The sequence below is a fragment of the Eumetopias jubatus genome, unplaced genomic scaffold (assembly GCF_037043125.1).
Source record: "Eumetopias jubatus isolate StellerSeaLion01/CBP00866 unplaced genomic scaffold, mEumJub1_p1.0 scaffold_8, whole genome shotgun sequence".
Classification (NCBI taxonomy): Eukaryota; Metazoa; Chordata; class Mammalia; order Carnivora; family Otariidae; genus Eumetopias; species Eumetopias jubatus.
Genome location: NW_028274814.1, coordinates 15470650 through 15484192, shown reverse-complemented (window position 1 = coordinate 15484192; position 13543 = coordinate 15470650). Strand labels below are relative to the sequence as shown.

The window sequence follows — 13543 nt, the reverse complement described above, 5'->3', positions numbered from 1 at the left end:
TGTGCTTTTAAAGCCAACCCACACGTGTTTATTCAGTGTCTGTTATACACCCATCACTGTATAAAGAAAAACCAATATGCTTTTCTTTCAACATCTGTCAAACTGCCATTACACAGGACACTTCTTGGGCAACAGCTCCCATGAACAAATTACAGATGCTTTCACTGACCACTCACCCCTCAGGTACATATGACACAAGAGATGCACAAATAAACCAGCTTCCTGACTCCTGGCCAATTAACCTGGCATTACATAACTGCCATTTAAAAAAAAAAAAAAAACCACAGTGGCAAACCCTCTAAACAGGATTTTCCTTCTTTAGCAGCCTCTGAGGAAGAACTGTACTAATATGGTGTTTCTATTCCTGACAGGAATAACCCTTAATTATTATGTGCCTTAAGCATCTAGAAATTTTTAAATAGAATTTCACTTAATGTTAAGAAAATCAGAGAACTACGTCAGTGGCAACAGAAAAGACTTTAAACAGAGAGAAAGAGAGAGAAAGAAAGAGAGCTGGCATGGGGGAGAGGGACGGGGGAAGAAGCCCAGATCTTGACGAGTTGCTTTTGAAGTTCTGGAAATCTTAGAGAAAGGACAGAGCACTGAAGAAAGTCACCAAAGAAAATTAAATTCTTCCATAAGGGAATGTAAAAACGTCATTTATCGGGGATTAAAGCATGCATCCCTGATTACATTTTGTCTCAGCAAGTAAATAAGTCATACTTATTTCCAGGGAAAAAAATATATATGGATATGCAAATGAATAGGCACATGGTCTAAACACAGGGTCCACTTCCAAAACTTTGAAAACCATAGTTGTCACAACATGATTCTTACAAAGTACCTCTGTAGATATTATTCCTGTCATCTTTTGTTCAGTTGCATGTCAGTGACCAATAATCTAGCGATAAATTTCATTATTTCACCTAAACTCTCTAGTGGTAGCTACTGTTCGTGTATATTATCAGTCCAAGCATGGCTAGCTCCAGCTGGGATCACCATGGGGGTCCTCGTGGAAAGAAGTCTATCCCCTCTCGTTGAGTCAGGTCTGTCGTCGAGGGAGGCCCGTGGTTGAATTGTATTGCTCAGCCAGCCAGAGGGGCTCACCACCTTCCCAACAAAGCTAGCTGGGCAACATGCTCTACTGAAGGACATTTACTGAGCACACAGTCGGTATACTCAGTATACTAAGGCAACTGGGACAATTCCTGCTCTCCAAAATGTAATCTTGTTATTGGGAAGCCTTGCTTATTGATGAAACCCAAATCTAGAGAGCTATATCAAGAGTCCTTCCTACTGGCCTCCTGTACGCAGTCAGCAAACAGTTTACAAACCTTGCCCAACTTCTATTGATTGACTAAATAGATATGGTGGGTTTTAGATCATCATTCTTGTCATAATGGGACAGGAAGGTTCATGATGTGAGAGAGCAACACTGTGTCAGCAGTTCAAACAGCACATCTGATCAGGACACTGAGAAGCACACCTGTTGTTGTATAATAAAGAATTTGACCAGCATTTGTCCCCCCCTCCACCCCGCTTCCTGAGACATATTCTAAATAGTTGGAATTTCCCAAGTGATTGGAAATATCTTTGTTATTCATTAGTCCCCTGATCCATTAGTGAGTGAGGCTAAGAAGTTGGCTTAGGATGGGACTGGCCATTTCAGAAATCATGTGATTAGAGGGTTGGAGCTTTGAGTCGGGCAATATCAGTGGACCTCCTCCAGGGAGGGAAGGGGGGCTAGAGATTGAATAATCACACATGGCCAATAAATCTTCAGGTCTGTGTAATGAAACCTCAGTAAAATCTCTGGACACCAACGCTCAGTGGAGATTCTTAAATGGTGAACACATCAATGTGCCCACCGGGAGACACAACCTGATTCCACAGGGCAAGGGCAAGAAAACTCCATGTCCAGGACCCTCCCTCACCTCGCCCAATGTGTATGCTCATTTGGCTGGTCAAGATTTGTATCCTTTATGATAAAACAATAATCTTAAGTACAGCACTTTTCTGAGTTCTTTGAGTCATTCTAGCTAACTGTAGGAGCCCCCAAATTTGTAGCCAGTTGGCCAGAAGCATGGGTGGCCTGGGGACTTCTGAGCTTGCAGCTGCCATCTGTCTTGTTGGGGGCCACACCCTTAACTCGTGGAGCTGACGCTAATTCTGGGTGGTTATTGGTAGAACTACACTGCAGCATTGCAACACCCATTCTCAATTCCTTAAACACATGCCAGAAATAATACCTTTAAGAAGTCAAGCTCTTGCAGCTGACCCGACCTCCCCAACCCCCAATCCACCTCCAACCCAGGCTGTGAACTTCCGTGGTCCCCTCTCAGCAGGAAACTGCCTCCAATGGGGAGACAGATACAACTTTAGTACAAGGCAGGCCTTTTGAAAAGTGATATAATGGAGATATAAAAACTACAATGAGGGGCACCTGGATACCTCATTCGGTTGAGGGTCTGACTCTTGATTTCGGATCAGGTCATGATCTCAGGGTTGTGAGATCAAGCCCCGTGTGGGGCTCCGCACTCAGCGCAAAGTTTGCTTGAGATTCTCTCACCCTCTCCTTCCCCCTCAGCCCCTCCCCCACAAATAACAAATAAATAAATAAAATCTTTTGTTTTTAATTACAATGAACACACAAAGAGAGTGCCGTGATTGACTGAGAGATTCACAATGGCTTCACAAAGGCTGTCAAGGCTGTGTACCTTAAAGATGAAAGTAACTTTAAAAGAGGGGAGGGCAGGAAGGCATAAAAACAGCGTGAGTAAAGGGTCAGATCATGTGTCAAGTTTCATAACGATGAAAATCATATCTTTTATTAACTCCTTACTGTGTGCCTGAAACTGTGCTCAACTTATTATTTTGATATTCCAATGAAATCTTAATCCTAGTCTACTATCATACCCATTTTACAGATGAGGACACTGAGACTTTGCTGAAGACACTTGATGAAGGCATCAGGCAAGCAGCCCAGTGTGACTGGAGAGGAGGAGGGCTGGGGAAGGTAGGTGGTGAAAAGCCCCCAATCTTGTCTTCTACAGGCAGTGGGGAACCATCAGAGGTGTTTGTGCAAGGAAGTAAAGTCACCAGAGCCATGGTTTCAAAGATAAGTATGGTGGCAGGAAAAGCCTTCAAAAAGAGAAAGACTGGAACAGGGAGACCAGTTAGAGGACACTGGTCAGATCACTGGCCAAATATGATAAGAGAGCCCGAGCACGGGCAAGAACAGAGGGAATGAATACAGGGACGGGATGGGGCGGGGAGGGAGGTGTGGAAGACGACAGAGATGCTTAAGGCTCCAGGAATAGGTGGATGGTTGCAAGAGCAGCCAGGAGAGGATGATATAGACATACAAACATACCATCAAAAATAAGTCTGTGCATCCAACGTGTCTTTCTATACTGATGTGTGAGCTTACTGCCCTGTTCTTGAGTGTAGTTGGACATTGCCTGAGTTGGTCGAGTGCACATTCTTGGTCAATTAATGGGTAATGAAGTCACATTGAAAGCCCAAATTCAATACCGGTGGGCAACTGTCTACGTCCATATCCCAGATCTCTGGCCCTCGGCTCTCCCCAGGCTCTCTGCGGTTGACTTGCACCTGCCTTTGATGGATAATGAGCATCAGGGGAATCAAATCAAAGATTTTTGTCTAAATAGCTTTTTAGACTGCTGAGCTGAAGCAGAAGTATAGCAGACCACCAGTCTACCTATCGATCTGATGCTATTCAAAAATACACACATCGAGCCAGTTTTCTTCTAGCTCCTCCTAGGATTCAACGGGAATGAGTCGACAGAGTGTGGAAAAGTAAACAGAAGTTGAACACAAAGTAACTCCCTCAAGGATACCACAGAGAAAAATGCACAGATGACTATAGATAAAATTAATAATGGGTTTCCAGTGCTGGAATAAACAGTCCTTGCCGTTCAAACCTGGTCCTTCCCACAACTTCCTGTTTCCTGGTTCTGCCCGTGCCCCCATATCTCGGTTCGACAAGAAAAGCTGCAGAATGTTTTATTCACTAGCAGAACTTCAGAATCAATATTAATGCTTTTACTAAGGCTGTGAAATGTTCTGGGCACTCAGCTCATAAATATTACTCTAGATCCCACTTCTCACGCTGCTAAAAGCCTAGGGCTTCCTTGTAACACTAACTACAGGAGAACAGAAACAGAAAGGAAAAGAAATTCAGCTTTCCGTTCCTCTCAAGGGGGAGCATGAAGGGGCCTCGGGCTCTGGAGAAGGAGGGTGTCTTCTGGGGGTACATCTGCTTCTCTCTCACTCCTCACATCCCCAGGAACCACTCTTCCTTTGTAAAGCACTCCTCTGAAAACGTTTAAAGAAGACATACCGAAATGCACCCTTACACAGGCCCCTGACACATAATCAATATCCGTTTAAGCGTACACATCTATATCTTGCATTAACCTTGCATTTCACTGTGATTTAGGAGATATTTGCTGTGCTTCCAAATCTCCAAATCTTTTCTTATCTGACATCATTCCATAATAAATACATCATCAGAAAGAGACTACACATTGAATGTGCCTTTCACAAATACTCTCTTTTAAAGATTTATTTATTTCAGAGAGAGAGAAAGAGAGTGGGTGGGGGGGGTGCAGAGGGAGAGGGAGAGAGAATCTTAAGCAGACTCTCTCAGAGCCCAACGCGGGGCTCAATCTCACAACCCTGAGATCATGACCTGAGCCGAAACCAAGAGGTGGACGCTTAACTGACTGCACCACCCAGGCACCCCTTTCTCAAACACTTTTAAATGTGACACAACTCAGTACCTAATGTGAAATATGGTCTTCTAGACATCCAAACATACCATCAAAAATAAGTCTGTGCATCCGACGTGTCTTTCTACACTGATGTGTGAGCTTACTACACTGTTCTTGACTGTAAAGTGCAGTAAGATTCGAATTCATGAGATACCATCAATGGTTCAGTAAGGTAACTGAGAATCCGATCAGTCTGCATATACACTGGAACCTTTTTGTTTGGTTCAAATAAAATGTCTCCATCCCTCACTTTCAATCATCCAATTTTAACAAAAATACAACAAAAAACAAAAAACCCCTATCATCTATCATCTTCCCACATCAAGTCTATGTCAAGGAGCAAGAGGTTGAATTTTTTTCTATGTAGTATGTAACTAAAAAGTCAGGCAAGGCATATTATAATTGATGCTAACTAGAACTCCCACAAACCACAATAACCTTCCATAGAAACTGTTACTTTTAACAATGTGACACTTCTCCCTCTCTTTAAGGGGGAAATATGAGACAATTTTCTATTTATTATAATTCAGGGACGGGACTAACATTTTCGTACCTAATAGGTGTCATCTGATGCGTTAAGGCTGACAAATATTTCCCCCATTTAATTTCTATAGAGTTCCTGTTAGGTAGAAATTATTATCTTATTTCACAGATTATAATTAAACCCAGAAGAAAATAAATGAACATCAGTAAGGAATCTTAGAACAATACCAAGTTTTGAAACCGAGCCTGTAAGCAGTGAAGGGAAATCCTACCACGTTCATTATGTCTTGGCAATGGCGAGCCTCAGTGGGGAGACTGCAGCCCTTGGTGTTCAGACTCTGTGAAACCTGACCACCACGTCACCATTCAGGTTCCTCAAGGCCTACTCTCAAGCCAGCTTCTCACATTGCCCAACCTCCGTCTGCCTCCCCAGCAGAAAGTAGGCTGGGCGGCGTCCCGATCTGAGGGGGTAGGCAGAACGACACTGATGCAGCGCGACCTTCACACTCACTGATGCAGCTAATCTTTATTGAGTGCTAAGTGCCAGGCTCTGGGGATGCAGAGTGAGCAAGACAGATGTGCTCGGAGCCACCCCAAGCTAGAAGAGGGTACAGGCAGAGAAATAAGCACACGGTGCCTTCATGGGATGGTGACGGTTCTGATGGCTGAGCAGATTCCTGAAGGTTGATGGGTATGGGGTAGGATGTGGTTGGCTTCAAGAGTGGGAAAGCAATGGTTATCTGAATTCATGAACTCAGTGCACAGAGTGTGGTCCTCACCAGCGACTTTCAGTTCTCTCTTACATGTGGGACATTAAAACTAAACTAGTGTGTCTCAAACTTTTTTGACCACCACTTCCAGAAAAAATATTTTTTACATCATGATCCAGTACACGCTGTACACACACAACTGGAAGAAAAATGTTTGCCAAAACAATACTCATTTCACTACTCAGATGCTCTCTGATAGTCCCTCTTTTCTCTCTCTCTCTCTCTCTCTCTCTCTCTCTCTGTCTTTCTTTCAGTTCTGGATACAACCCTCTAATGGGTGGCAACCCACAGGGTGAAAAACATTGGTATAAACATTTTAACAGGAATAACTATTATTTCTTTGAAGTACTTCCTCTTCTCCCTCTACCCTCTTTTTCCTCCTTCATCCCTCAAAAAAGTCCCACTGAGGAAATGAAAGCACGACTGTTTACTGGTGGTCTGCTATATGCCAGAAACTGCTGGAACCTTGACATGCACTGTCTCCTTAGTCCCGTGCAGCCCTGGAAGGGTAAGCATTACCATTCCCATTGTCCAGATGAAGAAACTGAAGCTTATAGATCAAGTGACTTGCTCAGCAGAGCATGATGGAGTCAGGATTCAAATCCAGTTCCGTCTTGCTTCGAAACTCCAATTACACCACAGTGCCTTTCATGAAAAGTTCTTAAGTAATTAAAGCTAACTTAATAGCAAGAATTTCGTAAGTCCCCTTGAGATAACTCAAGTCCTTGGAGGGTTATAGAACTGGGTTTGAGAGGTCTAAACAGAGATAAGGGAAATACACTGGTGGAAAAACTCCTGGGTTTAAATTCAATTTCCTTCCGTGTCCTCAGAGCACCCCTTAGTAAAGGCACTAACAAGGACTGATCAGCAGAGAAACAGTACGTGAGAACTAGTGGAGCGCTGGCCCAGATAATCAGCCTCAAGACAGGCTGGCTGAATGGCACTAGCCCTTCTGGGCGGCTCATAACGAGCAGCACCTAGCTCAGCATCTCCCAGGCTGTAGATGGGCAATAAATATTCACAAGATGAATGCTGACACAGGCAGAGCAAAAGTAAACATGACGCACAGCTCCTACTGTTTTGTTTTTAAACATCTCCCAAAATGATGTTAAGTGAAACTATTTGCTGAGAGGGAATCTTATTTGGAAAGACAGTTAAACACACTGAGTACAGGTATTTGTGTTTTTTCAGCCCCATATTTAAAGATACATTTGACACAGATACAAGGTATATCAAATGTGGGCAGATCAGGACAAATTCTCAGCCCCCCAAAAATTTCCGCAAAAGTAATGACTGGGGGAAATTATTGACAAGGTCCTGCTTAAAACTATTGCGTCATTAACTGGGGCCTCCCCTGACCTAAAATAACTAGACTTTTGGTGCCAGTATATTAACTGGCCAGTCATTGACATTGCTATTTCTAAGCTATAATATTTCTCAGAAAATCTGAAGAAATGATGTATTTTTTACAAACATATAGTAAGTGCAATTTTGACTTTCACACGTGACAAGTTAAATAATTTATTTGTCAAATGGCCTCGGGTTTTATAATCTTTGGGTGGTTTGTTGGGTAGTTTAACTTGGCGTATATCTTTACATACAAATATGAGGTGTGTTTTTTGTCTAATCATGTACTGTTATTTTCTCAACATCTCTTAGCAATAAAAATATTGCCTCGTCCTCTTTTCTTTGCAAGTTACATGATGAAAAAAATCCTGAATGTGCTAAAGAATCCACTGCCTGAAACATACTTATGAAACATAAAGGCTATGAAAACATGGCATGTATTCAAGTAGACCAGTTTGTTTTTAAATATTTTAATTGTGTGCACTACTGCATGAGGAGCTTAATGTGTATTATGCCCATCTTACATCTAGTGTGTAATACACTTTGATCATTCTATCAAAAGATCAAAATTTAAATATTATGTAAATTATATTTTATATGTTTTCCTTTGCCTGAAATCAAACAGAAAACTTGTTTCTTCTCTAAACACATGAGAATATAAATAAGCAACGTATTTAAAGCAAAGAAAATACTCACTACTTCATCCCATTAAAAAAATGCCCCCAGGTATCAATTAAAATAAAAAGCTGTTATGTTTTCTTAAAATAAACTTAAATGCCTGTTTATGCTTTCAAACTATTAAGCATATTCTTGATATTTATTTTAAAGGTCTTTTTCACAAGAAATGCTACATAAGTCCTCTTCATGAAAACTCTGACAGCTTATGTAAATCAACAGAAATGAAATTAAAGAATTCTGAATACCCAATAATCAAAAAAAGCTATCTTTTTTCACAACAACTGAAAGTAAAGTACGAACCTTAATTGGATCTGGTTTAAAAAGAAAAAAGCAGCTATAAAAGACATTCTTAGGACAATGGGGGAAATGTGAAAATAGGATTTTAGATATTACAAAATTTTGGTTAATTTTCCTAGGTTTGACAGTGGCTCTATGACTCTTTAAGAAAATATCCTTATTCTTAGTATGTGGATGATGTAGTTTTCAGGGAGGAAATATCAACATATGAAACCAACTTGATGCATGAAACTGACAAATGGTCTGACAATAATAAATATATTCATAAATATACCTAAATAGAAATATGAAGCAAATGTGGCAAAATGTTAATAACGGCGGAATTTCAGTGGAAGATATACAGATGTTCGTTTATTATTCTTTCAACCACTTTTTCACGATAACAAGTTGAGGGGGGAAGAATAGTCATTTTCATTTAAACTTGGACATATATTGACTCTTGAGCCAAACTGGGTACAGATAAAATACTGCATGGACATAGAATGTTTCATTTCCTAGTAACAGTATGCTTCAGAGAATCAATTTTCCACCAATGACCCAGAGAAATTATGGCAACCCTTCTGGCCAAGACCACAGGGAACTGCTGACTGACATACAGGACCTGAATTAGAGCGGAGGCAACAGAATCCCCAGAGGGTAATCCACGCTGCCCAGCGAGTTTATATGGCAACCTATGCCCTTGGAAAAATAAGGGTTGAGAACAGGGGTCTTCTAGCCTGGAACCTTCACAGCAGACAGAACCTGCAACTTTGCCAGGCTCTGTTTCTGGAGACAGCATGTCAAGCTGTGACATGAACTTAAAGCTAAATTAAACAAATTGACACCATCAATTCGAATCATTCACCCACTAAAGCTAGATTTCTGTCTTCCCCTGTTACTCTGCTCAACAAGGTGAAACACCAGGTTTCATATTAAGCAAGAAATCTGAGATGCTATCCCCAAAATTCCACTTAAACCTAATAACAAGGTACATGAATTATATAAGAAAGTTTAGAGAGAAAAATCTGTAAGCATTTGATTTAGACATACCCGAAGTATGTAAAATGAGACTCAGTCTATGAAACAACACAGCAAGATGTTTCCCACCTACAATTAGAGGTTTTTTGTTTTGGGGTCCAAATCTCAACTGTTCTGGGCACTGTCCACTGCTAAGTCAGAGTGCAAACCAGCCATCGATGACTTGCTGCAGAATCTGATATTCTTTTTTAATTGGACTGAACTGAAACTAAGCAGTAAACACTGAATTGTCAAGTGGCCCAAAGCAACCAAACACTATCTCCTTCAGTTGTATCTCTTTTTTTCTGGCCTTTTATTTTTATCATTTCTTTTCTCCCTAATTCAATTCTTTATCTAACTATAGGTGCGTATATATGTGTGTGTGTATTTGTATACATGCGCAGATAACTAAATATGTATATATGTTCCATCAAATCATATTAAACGTAATTATTCTCTCCTCAATTTCTTTCTCTCCTGTCTTTCCTCTTCTCCTCCCAATTCCTCCAGGCCTACCAGAGCCACCCAAAGGCATTGTTATCACCAGGTTAAACTCTAGGCTGTGTGGCCCATAAAGCCTGATTGAATCAGGCCACGGGCTGGAGTAGTTAGGGGAAAATGGCTCACTTTCCTTTAAACTAAAGAACAATTATCTCGTTTATGGGTTGTAGGAGACCCTTTCCCATCTAGGTACTGCTGACTGCCTTTGATGTTTAACCAGTCCCTCATACCTCTCTTTAAGAGAAGCAGGAGACCAGGGGCACCTGGGTGGCTCAGTTGGTTAAGCGACTGCCTTCGGCTCAGGTCATGATCCTGGAGTCCCGGGATTGAGTCCCACATCGGGCTCCCTGCTCAGTGGGGAGTCTGCTTCTCCCTCTGACCCTCTTCCCTCTCTTGCTCTCTATCTCTCATTCTCTCTCTCTCAAATAAATAAAATCTTAATAAATAAATAAGTAAAAAGAGAAGCAGGAGACCAGAACACTGAAATCTCATTTTTGCTTCATGTTATCCTAATAAAAGGCATGGTATAGGAGGGTTGAAAACATCGATGAGTTTGGGCAATATGTGTGAACTTCACTTATCCAAAAAAGTCCTGAATTCTGTTCAGTGCCCCCATTTTCTGATTTCTTGAAAAGTCTCTAGTCTATCCATAAGCACTAAGCTAGAACCAACAGAAACACAAAGAGATTTAAAAAAAAAAAAAAAAAAAGAAGTTCTTCACCAGAGAGGTATGAGCACACTACATTTGTTTACCAAAAACTTACTATGTATGAAAACACAGTCCCATGAGTGAAGTGTCAATTAACCATGGGCCCTCCATCTCCGGAAGACCTGAACGAACCTACTTCAAAAACTCTAGAGAGAATGAATCTCTGGCAATACTCCAGCCAAAAGGCTAGGGGTCCTCTGCCACCTCCAGGCCAGGGAGGCCCCCACAGGGGAACGGGGAAGAAGGCAGCTCAACAATCAGGGCCAAGAGCCCACAGCTGAAAACACTCTGGGGCGGGAGGATGTTCAAGAAGTGGAGAGAGACATGCCCCAGGGCAGCGAAGGAGACCTTTGGAACCCATGGCCAATGTTTACCCATCTCCAGATTAGAGGGGTGATCTGAGCCCCTTCCTGAGTCTGTGAAGATGAAATGAGTCAGTATGCATACAGTGCTGCGAATAGGGCCTAGCACATGATAAGCACTGTATAAATGCTAGCTAACTACTAGTAGTTAGGCTAAAAGCACGCCTACAGAAAAGCCTGCCAAAAAAAGGTTACCTTCTTTAATCCCCACCAACAGACCTACTACTAACCAGCCAGAAATACCTATGTCTCCATTCTTTAGTTCCCTGTGTAAGCTCTAGGATCTCTGGAGTGGTCTTGGCTGAGATGAAGCGAGACACTCCTTTCCCTAGCAACTAGGTTCAGATGTAAAATTGCAATATGGCAACATCATATGATTAAAATGGAAAGCTGACATGCACTTCAGAGCCCACACGTTCTCAGGGTGTAGTTCTGCAGCTTCTAACAAATGTTCCCAACTCTGCAACACTGTGAACCTCAAAACGGACTTGGTTGAAGACACACACATATTACCCTCCCCATTAAGAAAGACGCACATGCCATGAGTCCTCCAACAAAGCACCTGGCCTCAGAGTCTGTGGCAGAAACAAGTCACTGGCCACCGCCCCACCTGCGCGACACAGTGAGTCAGTTCTCCAGAACAGGCAGATGCACTTGCTTTCCTGTTCTGATGCCGAGCCACACCTGGCATGCTACGTTGACAATACTTACGCATTACAATAGGGCTTCTTTTCATAACCTTTGTAGTTGTTCATGTTGAGAGCCATCTTACAGACCTCACAATGGAAACATCCTTTATGCCAATACTGAAAAAAAAATAATAATAAATATTTAAAAGTTTAGTACAATGCCAGCGCTTTCCAGGATGGGTACAGAGAGGGGATATTTTTAGCGCAAGGCCGTCCCCACCCTTATTTGAAAATACTACAACAAAATGATTGTAGGTAACAGTAGATGTGTTTGCCTACTTCCACTTAAGTAAACAAGGCAGGCGGCTATTAAAATTGAGTTTTAAATGAATCCCCACCACAAGTACAGACTCTGACGGAAGAAGTGCCAAGGCTCTATCCACACCGCACTTCTACGAGCAGCCAGAACGGAATCCTGAACTGGCTAATGGAGGAATGGAACCTGTGTAGCGGCTTCCAAAGGAAGATGAATCCGGTTCAAAGTGCCTAAACACGGTGTTCGTAGCATCTCCACAAACATGGGTCCACCGGAAGTCAGGCAAGCCGACGGAGCAGGAGGGGGGCTGTGTAAGCACCCCTGCTCCCCCCCTCCCGGTCCAGCTTCTACTAAATTGTGGGGACGGTGGACTCAGCCCCGGACGCCTGGCGGGGTGACGGTGCGCTCTCGTGAGGCGTTTCTATCGCCACACGCACATTTCACAGGGACCGCCTCCGGCTGGTTTCAATTACCAGTCACTCGGGAGAGCGCCGGGGTCGTTCTCGCAGGCTGGTCCACTCCATCCGCGCCCGGGAAGGGCAGGGAGCAGGGCTGCAGGGGCCGGCCCGAAGCCACTTCCTCTGGAATTCCCCAACCGGGTGGATGAACCCCCCGCGGATCCCGCCCGCCGCGCCGAGCCAGGCTCTCCGGCGGGGATTATTCTTAGCACTGCCGCAGCGGCCGCCCCACGACATATTAATTATTCTTTGCCTCTCCACCTCGCCGCCGTCACAGGAGGCGCTGGGGCGGCGGTGAGGTGGGGTGCGGGCGGATCCTTGGGGCGGGGATGCGGGGCGGTGAGGGGCAGGAGGGCAGGTGGGAAGGGGTCGAGCCTGGGCTTTTCGACCCCGGGCCGCGCTCCGCCGCGCGCCCTCCGCAGCAGCTCGAGGCCGGCGCAGCCCCGCACCCTCGCCCTCCGCACCCCGACGAAACCCTTGCCGGTTCCAACATCACCAGCGCCAAGCGTGCTCTCTTGATACTCCTGCGGGCGTTTTCCTTTGCGCGCCCTCACCCTGTGCCAAGACACACACAAACACTGAGACCCACTCCTCTCCTTGCATCCCAGATGCCAAAACTTCTCGGAGCAGGTGCAGCCCGGCGCCCGGCAGGTCCCGGCTGGCCCGGCGCCCCCTCGCTCACCTTATCGAGGCAGTTGACTTTCTCCGTGGGATACACGACTTTCCCGCAGCGGGCGCATTGGGGGTTCATTGTCGCGGTTCCCTGGGGCGGCGGCTGTGCGGCAGCGGCTGGGGGCTCCGAGGAGCCGCTGTGACATCCCCCGGCGAGCCCCGCACCGCCTCCGGGAAGGCGGGAGAGCTGCGGGCGGCCGGGCGCCGGGGTCGGGAGTCGGCGCCGGACCCCTGGCGAGCCTGCCGCGCGTCGCGCGGGACGGGCGGCGGGGGCGCGGGTGGGTGTGCGGCGGGGCCTGGCGCCGGGGGGCGGCCGCACTCGCTGGCCCCGGCTCGGCTCCGGCTCGGGCTCCGCGCCGCTCGCTCTGCGTCGCTCGCACTCCAGGTACGGGTGACTCACACAGACACTGGCTCCCGCCCCTCGCGCTCACTCGCTCCCCCGCCTCGTCGCCGCCGCCGCCGCGCAGGCCAAACCCACCGGCGCGCCCGGACCCAAGTGGCAGGGAACGAGCACGTCGGGCACCGGGGA

The 13543-nt window shown here is 45.0% G+C and overlaps 1 protein-coding gene across 1 annotated transcript in view; it reads right to left on the bottom strand.

The window, feature by feature from the left end:
* NEBL (nebulette) overlaps positions 1 to 13196 on the bottom strand; it is a 345724-nt gene extending 332528 nt beyond the window's left edge. The window contains exons 1-2 of the mRNA XM_028114189.2: positions 13025 to 13196; positions 11651 to 11745 (exon numbers count right to left, since the gene is read on the bottom strand). Of these exons, the coding sequence (XP_027969990.1) occupies positions 11651 to 11745; positions 13025 to 13093 (164 nt within the window). The 5' untranslated portion in view covers positions 13094 to 13196. The remainder of the gene's footprint in view (positions 1 to 11650; positions 11746 to 13024) is intronic.
* Between the last annotated feature and the right edge of the window lie 347 nt (positions 13197 to 13543).